The following is a 14,346-nucleotide window of genomic DNA, read 5'->3' on the forward strand; positions in this document are numbered from 1 at the left end:
GGCAATCACAGGACGTCCCTGGTTTGTTTCCCTTGCTGGGGGACCCTGTCCTCGCTGACTGGTATCCAGCATCTGGAAACTGCTGTAGCATATGGTGGTCTAGGGTTTTCTTTAGTTATTTAAGGCAGAAACACTCCTTCCTTTTTCATCTCAATTTGCTTACATAAGACTGTCACCAGTGTAAAAGGGAAACAAACCTGTGTTTGCCAGGAGGCTGTGGCCCAGCTTACAAACCGAAGTTCCTTCTTTTACTGTGAAGGGATTTGAGTTGTGACAGTTTTCTCATTTATATGCCTGGTCACTGACTTGCTTCTTTGTTCATTTAGCAATGAGCTTGAGTGTTCTGCAGGTATTTTACTAATATTGAAATGTGCCACAAAGGCTGTTGAAATCGCCTATCCCATATCCTGTCCTGACACCCTGTAGTACCTCAGAAGGAGCCTTGCCACTCCCAGAAACACTGAGGTCATGTTTATTCCTGCGGATCTTGATGACCCTGGATCACCCGCCCACACACACACTCACACACCGTGTGACCCTGTCAACACCTGGGAGGCCTAAGAGAGCCAGGTCCAGAGGGGCCGTCATCTTTGACAACTGATGCACGAACACCAGGACTTGCTGCTCTGGCTCTGGCAGGCCACGCTCATCAGGGAAGCCTTCCAGCATTGACCCCGGAAGTGGTCCCAGGTTCCCCTCAGCTGGCAGTTATCGGGCTTCCCAGGTGGCGCTAGTGGTAAAGAACCCACCCACAATGCTGGAGACTTAAGAGACATGAGTTCAGTCCCTGGGTCGGGAAGATCCCCTGGAGGAGGGCATGGAACCCACTTCAGTATTCTTGGCCCGGAGAATCCCATGGCCAGAGGGGCCTGGTGGGCTAGTCCATGGGGTTGCAGAGAGTCAGACATGACTGAAGTGACTTACCGTGCACAGCAGTTATTGAGTAATCGCAGTATCTCTGAGTGTGGGCTAAGATGCATTGCATATATAATTTAATATCATCTCCAGAGTTCCTGTAAGACCAGTCACAGAACATGTTCTCACCAGTCAGAATCGCTGGGTACGGTACTCACTGTATTGAAAAAAATTAGTTCTGCTCTGAAGGCTGCTCTTGTTCAACCTAACAAAGCTTAAAAGCAAACCTCAAAAGGATCAAATTGTTTCCAGGTAATAGAATCATGATCAGTCCTAAAAAAAAAAAAAAAATCACTTTCTTTTCAATGAAAAAACAATTATTTTTCTATTATATAAATGGGCTTCCCTGGTGGCTCAGATGATAGAAAATCCGCCTACGGTGTGGGAGACCTGAGTTCGATCCCTGGGTTGGGAAGATCCCTTGAAGGAGAGCATGGCAACCCACTCCAGTATTCTTGCCTGGAGAATCTCCATGGACAGAGGAGCCTGGTGGGACATGACTGAGTAACTAAGCACATGTATTATATAAATAACAAAGCTCAAAAAAAATTCTCAGCAGCCACTAAGACCCATTATGATTTAAAATTAGATGCACAGCGGTTGCCCTGTGTTGATGAGCCTGTCCCACTGCCACTGGTTCAAGGCCTTGGGCCTCTCTCTCCCCCAGAGCAGGGATTTCTAACCTGTGAGCCACAGACTTCAGGCCACACTTCATCTCATACAGTCCTCTCAGTCTCTCTCTGAGATACAAGTAGGCTTATTTCCATTGCTCAGGTGAGAAAGTGAGTGCTTCAGTTCAGTTCAGTTCGGTCGCTCAGTCGTGTCCGACTCTTTGCGGCCCCATGAATCGCAGCACACCAGGCCTCCCTGTCCATCACCAACTCCCGGAATTCACTCAGACTCACGTCCATTGAGTCAGTGATGCCATCCGGCCATTAGAAGTGCTCATAAACTTGACCGAGGTCTCACAGCTGGCATTTGGTTGCAGCCAGGATTTTCCTGCCAACATGTATCAAACAGCAGGACCATTATTCTAGAGGATTTGGCACTTTTCTATGTAGAGTCATCGGGTCTCAGGCTGGCATGAGGCCTCACTTAAGGGGCCTTTCCTGAGATTTTAGAAGATAGTGACGCAGCAGCTTTGCCTGCCTCTCGGAATTTCATTGTTACTTTGAAAACCTGAATTCTTACTTTGAGACTTGAGTTCCGATTCATTCAATACCCAACCCATTCAATACTCAACTTTTGTTATGAACCACAACAGACATCCAAGAAAGGCATGCCCTTAATTCCTTTCATGTCCTCCTGCAACAGCGGATAGGACGGATATAATCTATGCGTTCTCTATCCATTCTGTCTGCTCAAGATGAGGTGTCCGTTTTATGGGTCTCCTGGCCAGCAGACTCTGAACTTCTTTTTGAGATGGGAGAGGCAGCTTTTAGCAGGAGGTGTGGATTCATGGTCCGTGGAAACAGGGCCTATGTCTTCTCAGGAGTCTGCACCTGAGCAGGAAAAAATCACACAAATTCCCTGTAAATGGACCGGACCTGATGTCCTGGAGTCAGAGTCCAGTAGAGGCAGATCTGGTATGGATGGTGACACTTCTGTCAACTGTTTTTAAGACTGAGGCCCTATGACAGGCTGGCCTGCCAGGAAGATTGGCTCAGCCACAGACGAGGGGCAGACCGTTCCTGACCATTTGCTTTCTATAAAACTTAAGTAAAACAGAGACATGCTCGTAAATGTTAGGAGGAATGAAGTTGAATGGCAAGCAAAAATCTGTTCAGTGGCCTCGAAGAAAAATTAGTTGAACTCAAACTTTGAATTATCCTGGTACTGGTGTTCTCATGTAACAGCTTAATTGTTTAGAGACCAGAGCGTGTCTGTGTGTTAAGACAAAGGCAGAATCCTATGGGAGTGAGCTTGTTCTGAGTTTTCCCTTACTGTGAGTAAATGAATTCCATTCTTTCTGAGGGTAGACCCAGCCCCGTCAGAGCTGTGAATGTGCAGACCTAGCTGGGTGAGATACGTGTCCAGGCCAGAGTGGGATTTCTAAGGACTGATGCTGATGGTGAGGGGGGTAGAGGGAGTGAGGGTGAGGAAGACTGCCCAAGATAAGTTCACGGTGATGTGAAGCCAAGGGACTTTTAGAACTTTTCCCATGGAGACAAGAAAGACTCCCAAGGATTAGATGGTAGGTACCCAGAGAAGGCAGGAAGCCAGCCGAGGCTGGAAGAAACTGGTGATCCCAGCCCACCTGACTGTGGGTCGGTCATGAACCCACATCCCTTCGGACTAAGCATCTTGATTCAGCATCCTGTATCACCGTGTTCCATGTATGCCGGTGCCCACCTTGCTTCAGCAGCAGTGACTTCTTTCTGTTCCTCCAGCTTGCTAAACCCAGCCCAGGACCTTTATCCGTGCCTCCCTTCCCCCGTGCCACACTTTATGCTTGATTTATTTATAGTCAGATCTCAGTCAAATATCACTTCTTTGTCTATCCTGTCTGAAGGAACCCTCAGCCAGCTACTCTCTGTTACATGACCCTGTTTTATTATCTTTACAACACTCTTCACTCTCTGAAACCATCTTGGTTTTCATTGACTTATTTAGAGTCCGAGTCCTCTTACTGGAATGTAAGCAGAACAGGAGTAAGACCTGATTTTGTTCCATTGGTCATTATATCACCACTGCCTAGAATAGGACCAGGCTTCTAGCCAGGGTTCAGTAAACGTCCAGTGAGTAAAGGGATGGTGGTAGTGGGTGGTTTAGTTGCTAAGTTGTATCCAAGGCTTGGGACCCCATGGACTGTAGCCTGCCAGGCTCCTCTGTCCGTGGGATTCTCCAGGCAAGAATAGTGGAGTGGGTTGCCATTTCCTTCTCCAGGGGGTCTTCCTGACCCAGGAATAGAACCTGGGTCTCCTGCATTGCAGACAGATTCTTTACCGAATGAGCTACGAGGGAAGCCCGGAGTAAAGGGATGCGTGAAGTCAAGTACAGCTGAAGAGAGAACCATGTCATGTATCAGCAAAAACAATGCGTAACAATATAAATCTGAGAATAAGGGGTCTGTGTGTGCTGTGGTTTACGTGTGCATATCTAAGCTTTTGGCCTGTGTTTCAAGTGCCTGACATTATTAAGAGCTCTATAAATATTACATAATGGAAGATCATTTTTTTTTACAACTTCTACTCCTGTTTGAGCTAAACTAAATTGGTCCTTTGTAAACTAGGTAATTCAGTTGTCTCAAAGAACAAAGCAAGGTCATACCCACAGGAAAGCTGAGATATCCATCCTCCATTGAGTTAAAAGATACTGAATTTAATAATAATTTTGAAATTACCCTTTAAAGTAAACGTTAAGTTTATACACAGGTAAAATAAAAATCATTATGTATGTTAAATTAAAAAAAAAACAGCATGTGTATTAAGTTATTTTTAACTTAGTGGTTTCATAACTCAGCCAAAAGTTTTTAATTTCTGTGGGCAAATCTTAGCTAACAGGTGGAGTAGAAGTCATTTACAGATAAATCTGGGTCTGGTATATGCATTCTCATGTGAGAATTGGAGCTGCAGTTAGTGCAGGATTGCAACGTGACCTTCCCTGATTACAGCTGAGACCACAAGTTAATAGCTGGAGCAGTGGACAGTGATTGGCCTTTTCCAGGCTTCAGTCTCCTCACTGGAAATGAGGAGGTTGAAATGGAAAATGAAAGAATAATGAAGAGCCCCAATGCGACATGCTCGTCTTCATTTCTTATATCCAATGCCTTACACAGAATCCACGTTGTGCACTATGATTATCAGAAGCTATTTGTTTAGCTTATATTTAGAAAAGAGACTTGTGATATGGATAAAACTTAGGCCATCCCCTCCTTTTACCATCTCCCGTATCACACCCAAAGTACTAATTTTTTTAGTGAAAGTGTTAGTCGCTCAGACATTTCCGCCCCTTTGCAACTCCATGGACTGGAGCCTGCTTGGCTCCTCTGTCCCTGGTATTCGCCAGGCAAAAATACTGGAGTTGGTAGCCATTCCCTTCTCCAGGGGATCTTCTCCACCCAGGGATCAAACCCAGGTCTCCTGCATTGCAGGCAGATTCTTTACCATCTGAGCCACCAGGGAAGCCCTCTTTAATTTCTATCACATTTATCTAGGATTTTTTTCTTCCTCTGGTTGATGGTAGTGCTTGAATGCTTGGGAGAGACTATTTAGTTTACAGGTGATACTTTGGAGCCTGGGGCCCCTACAGAGGCTTCTGGAGACCCTCAGACACCCATTAAAACGTGTCCACCCTGTTGATTCAGTGGGCCCCCTGCAGGGCTCTGAGAATGGCCAACCAGTGGACACATAACCACTGGACTTTGAGGACAGCAAGCTGAGTTTCATCTTTTCCGCTTGCTAAGACAGTATTTGCCCTGAAGGGAAATAAGGCTTCAGCTCAAACTTCAGCTCAAATTGTGGCAGACCATTTCACAAAGTTAAACAATATAAATTTTGCTGAATATCTTCTAAATGTTAAAGAATTCAACCAAATTCTTCTCAATTATATATTTTTCAAAAAGTGTCCAAAGTTGTGTGTAAGTGGAAATGTAACTCTTTACGGTGTTATATATTACCTAATCTGCATGATAACCCCTCCTATGTATTCAATGCTTATAGTACATGCTTCATGTTTCATAGATACTGGATCATAATCTTGCCATGTTGCATTATAAACTTTATATGCTTGCTTCTCTGAAATACATAAGTAAAACTCATAAGCAAAAGATACAAGATATCAAGTCCTTGTGGAGAAAGCAACTGTATGTTTCATCTTCCCGCCTTATTATCCTTTGTCACTTCAGTAGTTATAAGCCACTGCCGCTGCTAAGTCGCTTCAGTCATGTCCAACTCTGTGCAACCACATAGACGGCAGCCCACGAGGCTCCACGGTCCCTGGGATTCTCCAGGCAAGAACACTGGAGTGGGTTGCCATTTCCTTCTCCAGTGCATGAAAGTAAAAAGTGAAAGTGAAGTCGCTCAGTCATGTCCAACTTTTAGCAGCCCACCAGGCTCCTCCATCCATGGGATTTTCCAGGCAAGAGTACTGGAGTGGAGTGTCATTGCCTTCTCCAAGTAGTTATATAAGAAAATACAAAAAAAAAAAAGAAAAAAGCACAAGGAAGCACTCTTAACCCCACTATCAGAAAATAACCCCATATGAACTTCAGAGATCATACTACATGTTACTTTATAATGTGGCTTTTCTTTATGTAAAAGATAAGTTCAATATTTTCACTTAAGGCAGTGTTCTTCTAAACGTGATCTTTAAACAACCACATGACATTTCATCCTGTAGCTGTTCATAGCATGACCTCTTACGTGGGAGGCAGTGTAGGTAGGTGAGAGAATAAGGTCTGAAATAGACATCTTGCTTTTTACGAGCTATGACCACGGCCAAGTTATATACTCACCCCATTCCTCCATCTCCTTACCCATAAAATGGGGATAACAATAGTAACAGCTTTATATTGTGTAATTTTAAGATTAACTAACTTGTTACACATGATACGTTACATATTATATCATGTTATACATGTTGTATGATGTTATACACGTTACACATGATGATGCTTAGAGCACTTACAATAGTACTGTAATATATTGTATCATTAGAGCATTATTTTATTATTATCTATAATTCAATTGTTCTGATAGAACGATTACCTGATACATGGTAAGAACTCAATGTGCAGTGAAAATGAAATGAAAGTCGCTCGGTTGTGTCTGACTCTTTGAGACCCCCATGGACTATACAGTCCATGGAATCTCCAGGCCAGAATACTGGAGTGGGTAGCCTTTCCCTTCTCCAGGGATCTTCCCAGCCCAGGAATTGAACTGGGATCTCCTGCACTGCAGGCAGATTCTTTACCAGCTGAGCTATCAGGGAAGGCCTTATGGAGTGGGTAGCCTTTCCCTTCTCCAGGGGATCTTCCGAGCCCAGGAACTGAACCCAGGTCTCCCACATTGCATGCGGATTCTTTACCAGCTGAGCCACAGTTCAGTTCAGTTCAGTTCAGTTCAGTCGCTCAGTCATGTGCGACTCTTTGTGACCCCATGAATCACAGCATGCCAAGCCTCCCTGTCCATCACCAACTCCCGGAGTTCACTCAAACTCACGTCCATCGAGTCCATGATGCCATCCAACCATCTCATCCTCTGTCGTCCCCTTCTCCTCCTGCCCCCAATCCCTCCCAGCATCAGAGTCTTTTCTAATGAGTCAACTCCTCACATGAGGTGGCCAAAGTATTGGAGCTTAAGCTTTAGCATCATTCCCTCCGAAGAAATCCCAGGGCTGATCTCCTTCAGAATGGACTGGTTGGATCTCCTTGCAGTCCAAGGGACTCTCAAGAGTCTTCTCCAACACCACACTTCAAAAGCATCAATTCTTTGGCACTCAGCTTTCTTCACAGTCCAACTCTCACGTCCATACATGACCACAGGAAAAACAATAGCCTTGACTAGAAGGACCTTAGTCGGCAAAGTAATGTCTCTGCTTTTTAATATGCTGTCTAGGTTGGTGATAACTTTCCTTCCAAGGAGTAAGCGTCTTTTAATTTCATGGCTGCAATCACCATCTGCAGTGATTTTGGAGCCCAAAAAAATAAAGTCTGACACTGTTTCCACTGTTTCCCCATCTATTTCCCATGAAGTTAGGGAACCAGATGCCATGATCTTCATTTTCTGAATGTTGAGCTTTAAGCCAACTTTTTCACTCTCCACTTTCACTTTCATCAAGAGCCTCTTTAGTTCCTCTTCACTTTCTGCCATAAGGGTGGTGTCATCTGCATATCTGAGGTTATTGATATTTCTCCCGGCAATCTTGATTCCAGCTTGTGCTTCTTCTAGCCCAGCATTTCTCATGATGTACTCTGCATATAAGTTAAATAAGCAGGGTGACAATATACAGCCTTGACATACTCCTTTTCCTATTTGGAACCAGTGTATTGTTCCATGCCCAGTTCTAACTGTTGCTTCCTGACCTGCATATAGCTTTCTCAAGAGGCAGGTCTGGTGGTCTGGTATTCCCATCTCTTTCAGAATTTTCTACAGTTTATTGTGATCCACACAGTCAAAGGTTTCGGCATAATCAATGAAGCAGAGATAGATGTTTTTCTGGAACTCTCTTGCTTTTTTGATGATCAAGCAGATGTTGGCAATTTGATCTCTGGCTCCTCTGCCTTTTCTAAAACCAACTTGAACATCTGGAAGTTCATGGTTCATGTATTGCTGAAGCCTGGCTTGGAGAATTTTGAGCATTACTTTACTAGCGTGTGAGATGAGTGCAACTGTGTGGTAGTTTGAGCATTCTTTGGCATTGCCTTTCTTTGGGATTGGAATGAAAACTGACCTTTTCCAGTCCTGTGGCCACTGCTGAGTTTTCCAAATTTGCTGGCATATTGAGTGCAGCACTTTCACAGCATCATCTTTCAGGATTTGAAATAGCTCAACTGGAATTTCATCACCTCCGCTAGCTTTGATCATAGTGATGCTTTCTAAGGCCCACTTGACTTCACATTCCAGGATGTTTGGCTCTAGGTGAGTGACCACACCATCCTGATTATCTTGGTCTTGAAGATCTTTTTTGTATAGTTCTTCTGTGTATTCTTGCCACCTCTTCTTAATATCTTCTGCTTCTGTTAGGTCCATACCATTTCTGTCCTTTATCAAGCCTATCTTTGCATGAAATGTTCCCTTAGTGTCTCTAATTTTCTTGAAGAAAATTATGCTGTTTTTCTCTATTTCTTTGCATTGATCGCTGAGGAAGGCTTTCTTATCTCTTCTTGCTATTCTTTGGAACTCTGCATTCAGATACTTGTATCTTTCCTTTTCTCCTTTGCTTTTTGCTTCTCTTCTTTTCACAGCTATTCGTAAGACCTCCTCAGACAGCCATTTTGCTTTTTTGCATTTCTTTTCCATGGGGATGGTCTTGATCCCTGTCTCCTGTACAATGTCACGAACCTCATTCCATAGTTCATCAGGCACTCTATCTATCAGATCTAGGCCCTTAAATCTATTTCTCATTTCCACTGTATAATCATAAGGGATTTGATTGAGGTCATACCTGAGTGGTCTAGTGGTTTTCCCTACTTTCTTCAATTTGAGTCTGAATTTGGTAATAAAGAGTTCATGATCTGAGCCACAGTCAGCTCCTGGTCTTGTTTTTGTTCACTGTATAGAGCTTCTCCATCTTTGCCTGCAAAGAATATAATCAATCTGATTTCGGTGTTGACCATCTGGTGATGTCCATGTGCAGAGTCTCGGGCTTCCCTTGTGGCTCAGTTAGTCAGTCAGTGTGATTAGATTGACTGAGGCACAAGGGAACCCCAAGAATACTGGAGTGGGCAGCCTATCCCTTCTCCAGCAGATCTTCCCAACCCAGGAATTGAACCAGGGTCTCCTGCACTGCAGGCAGATTCTTTACCAACTGAGCTATCAGGGAAGCCCAATAACTCAATAAACATTTATTATTATTCATCATCATATTCTAACTTCAAAAAACACTATAGGTAATAACGAACTCAATAAACATTCATTATTACCCATATTGTTTTTGCCTTTTGAAGTCAGAATACTGTGATGAATATCTGTGAAGAAAAAAAGGCTTTTGCTCTTATACTATTATTTCCCTAAGACAAGTTTCTTAGACAGGATTGAATCTTTGATCCTTGCTGCTGAGTCACCCTCTGCAGGCTGTGCTAACACCTTCTCTGCAGCGCTCAGGGTAAGAGAGAAAGAACGCACCCTGTCCCAGTGAGTGATGCTGTTCTGGGAATGCATGGTGGTGGAAAATGGCACCTGCCCATGCGAGGAGTTTGGCAGTTTTCCAAAACCATTGACTATTGAACAATTGCCATTTATTCAATGCACTCTTTCTTTTTAATATTTATATAGTCTTCAGGCTAACATAGGAGAAGGCAATGGCAACCCACTCCAGTACTGTTGGCTGGAGAATCCCATGGGCAGAGGAGCCTGGTAGGCTGTAGTCCATGGGGTCGCTAGGAGTCAGACACGACTGAGCGACTTCACTTTCACTTTTCACTTTCATGCATTGGAGTAGGAAAAGGCAACCCACTCCAGTGTTCTTGCCTGGAGAATCCCAGGGACGGGGAAGCTTGGTGGGCTGCCGTCTATGGGGTCGCACAGAGTTGGACACGACTGAAGTGACTTAGCAGCAGGCTAAGATATAAAAAATAAAAAACTTGTTTCACTTTTTGTGTGCTTAGCATTGAGTATATTAGTCTGAATTTTGCTTGAAAAGATATTTGTATTGATAGAAAAATTTGCGCTTGACCGCATTTTTAAGTTATCTCCCCCCACTGAAGCTAATATTTTCTTTTTTTTTCCAGAAAAAAGCAACAAACCTTGGGAGCAGTCAGCTCTCCAGAAGTCAAGCTGGTGAAAAAGCCCCGGTCACCAAGGTCAGTTATTTCCTGGACGTGAAAAGACACCTACTTTACAGATGTATCACTAGTGGGTGGGACTTGTAGGAAAAGCAAACTTGTCAAATATATCACTGAAAATCGAACAAAGTAATCATTTCTGGGCTGGTGGGGGAGGTACAAAGCAACAGGCATGACATTTCTTAGTAAGGACTTGATGACTTAAGACCTAATAAAGACATTTGTTTTTTATTCTTACTGGTATCTAAAAGTGTCCAAAAATATTAATCATTATTTTAAATCTTTATAAATATTTGATTTTTGCACATACTATGAAATATAATCTTTCCACTTCTTCTGAAAATAATTCAAATTATCTTTATGAGTATTAAGCATAGCAGGCTCCTGCTAAATGTGCTGTATAATTATCTTATGTAATCCGTCACAACCTTATAATTATTATTCCTTTATACTCGAGGAAACCTGGGGTTAGAGAGGTTAAGTAACCTTGACAAGATCATAAAGCCAATGAGATGGAGGTAGGGTTCAAACCCAGGCTTCCAGTTCACAAAAGATCCTGGACCTTTTAGAGTCTGACCAAGCCTTCTTTGGTAGTATAACACTACCAAATTTTGCAGCTTATCAAAACCACTGAAATTTCATCTTTCAAGATAAGCTGTAACTACAATTTAAGCTAGTAGTTTTCAATATATAAAGTAGCTATGCTCCTTCCACTTTGGCTGGTGATCTTCCAGTATGTCCAGGATTATCCAGACCTTAACCTGTTTCAGGATTGCCTATATGACTATTGAAAATAAGCTTTTTTTTTTTTTTTTCCATTGGAATTGGTAGCTCTCCTGTGGAGGGCTGTGGACTTCCTCATTCATGTATGTTGCTTGCTTGGTGAAGGGTTCATTTTTAGAGCCTCCTGGAGCCTCAGCTGCTGTCCAAACCCCTTATAAGTACCCAAACTAAAACCCAGCTGAGACATGAGAAGAGGCTGCCAGGGTATCTCTGCTGCCATTGCCCTTGTTAGTCCTCAAACTCTCTTGTTTGGAGGTCTCCAACTAAAATATATTTTCTGGACATGTCCTATCTTTTGTAATATTATGACTTTTATTTAACTTGCACTTAAATTATGCCTCTAAAAATTCGAAGCTTCATCAGTTCCATCGCTCAATTGTGTCCGACTCTTGGTGACCCCATGGACTGCAGCACGCCAGGCCTCCCTGTCCATCACCAACTCCCGGAGTTCACCCAAACCCACGTCCATCGAGTTGGCGATGCCATCCAAACATCTCCTCTGTCGTCCCCTTCTCCTCCCGCCTTCAATCTTTCCCAGCATCAGGGTCTTTTCCAGTGTAAAGACCGGTTCTTTGCATCAGGTGGCCAAAGCTTCATTAGCCAGACCTCAGTCTGAGGAGATTCTTAGTGAATCGTTTGTAAATGGTTTCCAGAGTTGTCGTTACCTAAACTCTTGGAGTGTCAGTAACTCTCCAGATCTCCTGCCTGGGAAGGGCCTTTACTCATTTCACTCATTCAAACTCTTGGAGGGTCAGTACTTGTGGAAAATCACACTTAGGTATTTTTGTTTTGTTTCCCTTATTTCCCGATCCACCCCCCCACCACTGCCCCCCGCCCCGAATTTAGTGGTAAGAAGCAGTCTCTTTTACATCTTTTTTCTACCCAGGAGTATCATCCACTCATTTCTAGGTAGAATTCTTGTAAAGAATTTGGCAATGCTCCTCAAACCTTGCCCCTGCCTCAGGAAGCTGTGGGAGGGAGCTTAGCTGGGAGGTAGAGACATTTAGCCACACAGTGACTGATTTAGTATTTACTGGCAAACTTGTAATTCTCTCCTTGGCTTCTCCAATCCCACTCTTCTGTTGTTCTTTATCACTGTGGTTTCCTGACTGGAGTTCCTTCACCAATTTCCTGAATATTGGTTTTTCCAGGATTTAATTCTTCCTTCCTTCCTTTTTATATCTTTAACTCTTACAGAGTATTAGAAATATATACTTATATATGTGCATACATATACATTATATATATATACACACTTTCTTAGTTTTTTAACTTTGCCTTTTGATACCAGATTGAAAGTCCTCAGTATCATCATCACTTAAAAATGACCACTCCCATGCATCATTTAATAGCGTTTGTGACCCCTTGAAGTCTTTTATTACACAATAAAGTATCACAACACACAGGCAAATGATATTCTCCCAACACATAACATGACAATAGTAGATATAATTGGTAGTGAGAATTAGTTCTGGTTTTCTTGATTCTGGACACATTCAACTCAAAAGTTAAAGTAAGTGACAATTTTATAATTATTAAGAAAAACAGTCTGTATTAAAAATTTAGTATTTAAGCTTATGTAAGCTGTATATAGCTGTATATTAGAGACTGGTTACCATGTATTGCAGAATGAGAATTCTTACAGAATCAGTAATTATGTGTACAAATAATATCATTTCTGCCATACAGTCCTGGGTTTGGAGGATCCAAAACACTTAAGTGGCATCAGTTCAGTTCAGTTCAGTCGCTCAGTCGTGTCTGACTCTTTGCGACCCCGTGAATCGCAGCACGCCAGGCCTCCCTGTCCATCACCATCTCCCGGAGTTCACTCAGACTCACATCCATTGAGTCAGTGATGCCATCCAGCCATCTCATCCTTGGTCGTCCCCTTCTTCTCCTGCCCCCTATCCCTCCCAGCATCAGAGTCTTTTCCAATGAGTCAACTCTTCGCATGAGATGGCCAAAGTACTGGAGTTTCAGCTTTAGCATCATTCCTTCCAAAGAAATCCCAGGGTTGATCTCCTTCAGAATGGACTGGTTGGATCTCCTTGCAGTCCAAGGGACTCTCCAACACCACAGTTCAAAAGCATCAATTCTTCAGTGCTCAGCCATCTTCACAGTCCAACTCTCACATCCATACATGACTACTGAAAAAACCATAGCCTTGACTAGATGGACCTTAGTCAGTAAAGTAATGTTTCTGCTTTTGAATATGCTATCTAGGTTGGTCATAACTTTTCTTCCAAGGAGTAAGCGTCTTTTAATTTCATGGCTGCAGTCACCATCTGCAGTGATTTTGGAGCCCCAAAAAATAAAGTCTGACACTGTTTCCACTGTTTCCCCATCTATTTGCCATGAAGTGATGGGACCGGATGCCATGATCTTCGTTTTCTGAATGTTGAGCTTTAAGCCAACTTTTTCACTCTCCTCTTTCACTTTCATCAAGAGGCTTTTAAGTTCCTCTTCGCTTTCTGCCATAAGGGTGGTGTCATCTTCATATCTGAGGTTATTGATATTTCTTCTGGCAATCTTGATTCCAGCTTGTGTTAAGTGGCATAGATATTTCTAACTCAAAATCATTTTTTAAGGTGTTTAGTGCTTAAAATTTAATTTTTATAAATTAATAATGAGGTCTAATGAGGCTATAGAAATTAGACTCTTACTGAATAAATAGCTGGGATCCATAATCAGTCATGCAGTTGTATTTTACCGAAAGTCTCAGGCAACTTCCATTGTAACCACCAACTAACTCTGGTGAGGAAAGCAAGGTTGAACTTACATTAAGAACGTCTCTGCAGAAGACTGTGGCAGAAGATGTGCTGGGTAAAGTTATCAGTTCCCATTGGAATCCACTCTGATAACTTCACGCTAGAGGGATTCGTAAGGGCTAGCAGGTAGTTCCTAGAGAAATCCAAAAGGCTCCAGCAGAAAGAATCTATTTCACAGCCTGGAACAATGCCCTGCCTCCCTGTGGCAGCTCCTCCTCGCTGCCACTGCAGCTCAGCACCTATCACGTTTAGGCCTGGATGCTGGGACCTTGGACACTGACAACCTTGAAGGCTGGAAGGCCTTCTATCTCAGACCTACCAGAGGGTGGCGCCTCCACTGGGCTCATTGCCAGGCTCCCTCGTGTGAGGCACAGCTGATTGGCCAGTGTGGGTCACGTGCCTTAACCCTGCTGCAGAGGAATCTGGGGCTGGGAA

The 14,346-nt window shown here is 43.2% G+C and overlaps 1 protein-coding gene across 9 annotated transcripts in view; it reads left to right on the top strand.

The window, feature by feature from the left end:
- The window catches only part of CAST (calpastatin), a 135,613-nt gene that overhangs the window by 31,299 nt on the left and 89,968 nt on the right, over window positions 1-14,346 (top strand). For all 9 annotated transcript variants that reach the window (XM_052643730.1, XM_052643733.1, XM_052643738.1 and 6 more), the window contains exon 3: window positions 10,307-10,378. In XM_052643730.1, coding sequence (XP_052499690.1) covers window positions 10,307-10,378 — 72 coding nt within the window. The remainder of the gene's footprint in view (window positions 1-10,306; window positions 10,379-14,346) is intronic.

This window comes from Budorcas taxicolor, chromosome 7 (genome assembly GCF_023091745.1).
Source record: "Budorcas taxicolor isolate Tak-1 chromosome 7, Takin1.1, whole genome shotgun sequence".
NCBI classification, from domain to species: domain Eukaryota; kingdom Metazoa; phylum Chordata; class Mammalia; order Artiodactyla; family Bovidae; genus Budorcas; species Budorcas taxicolor.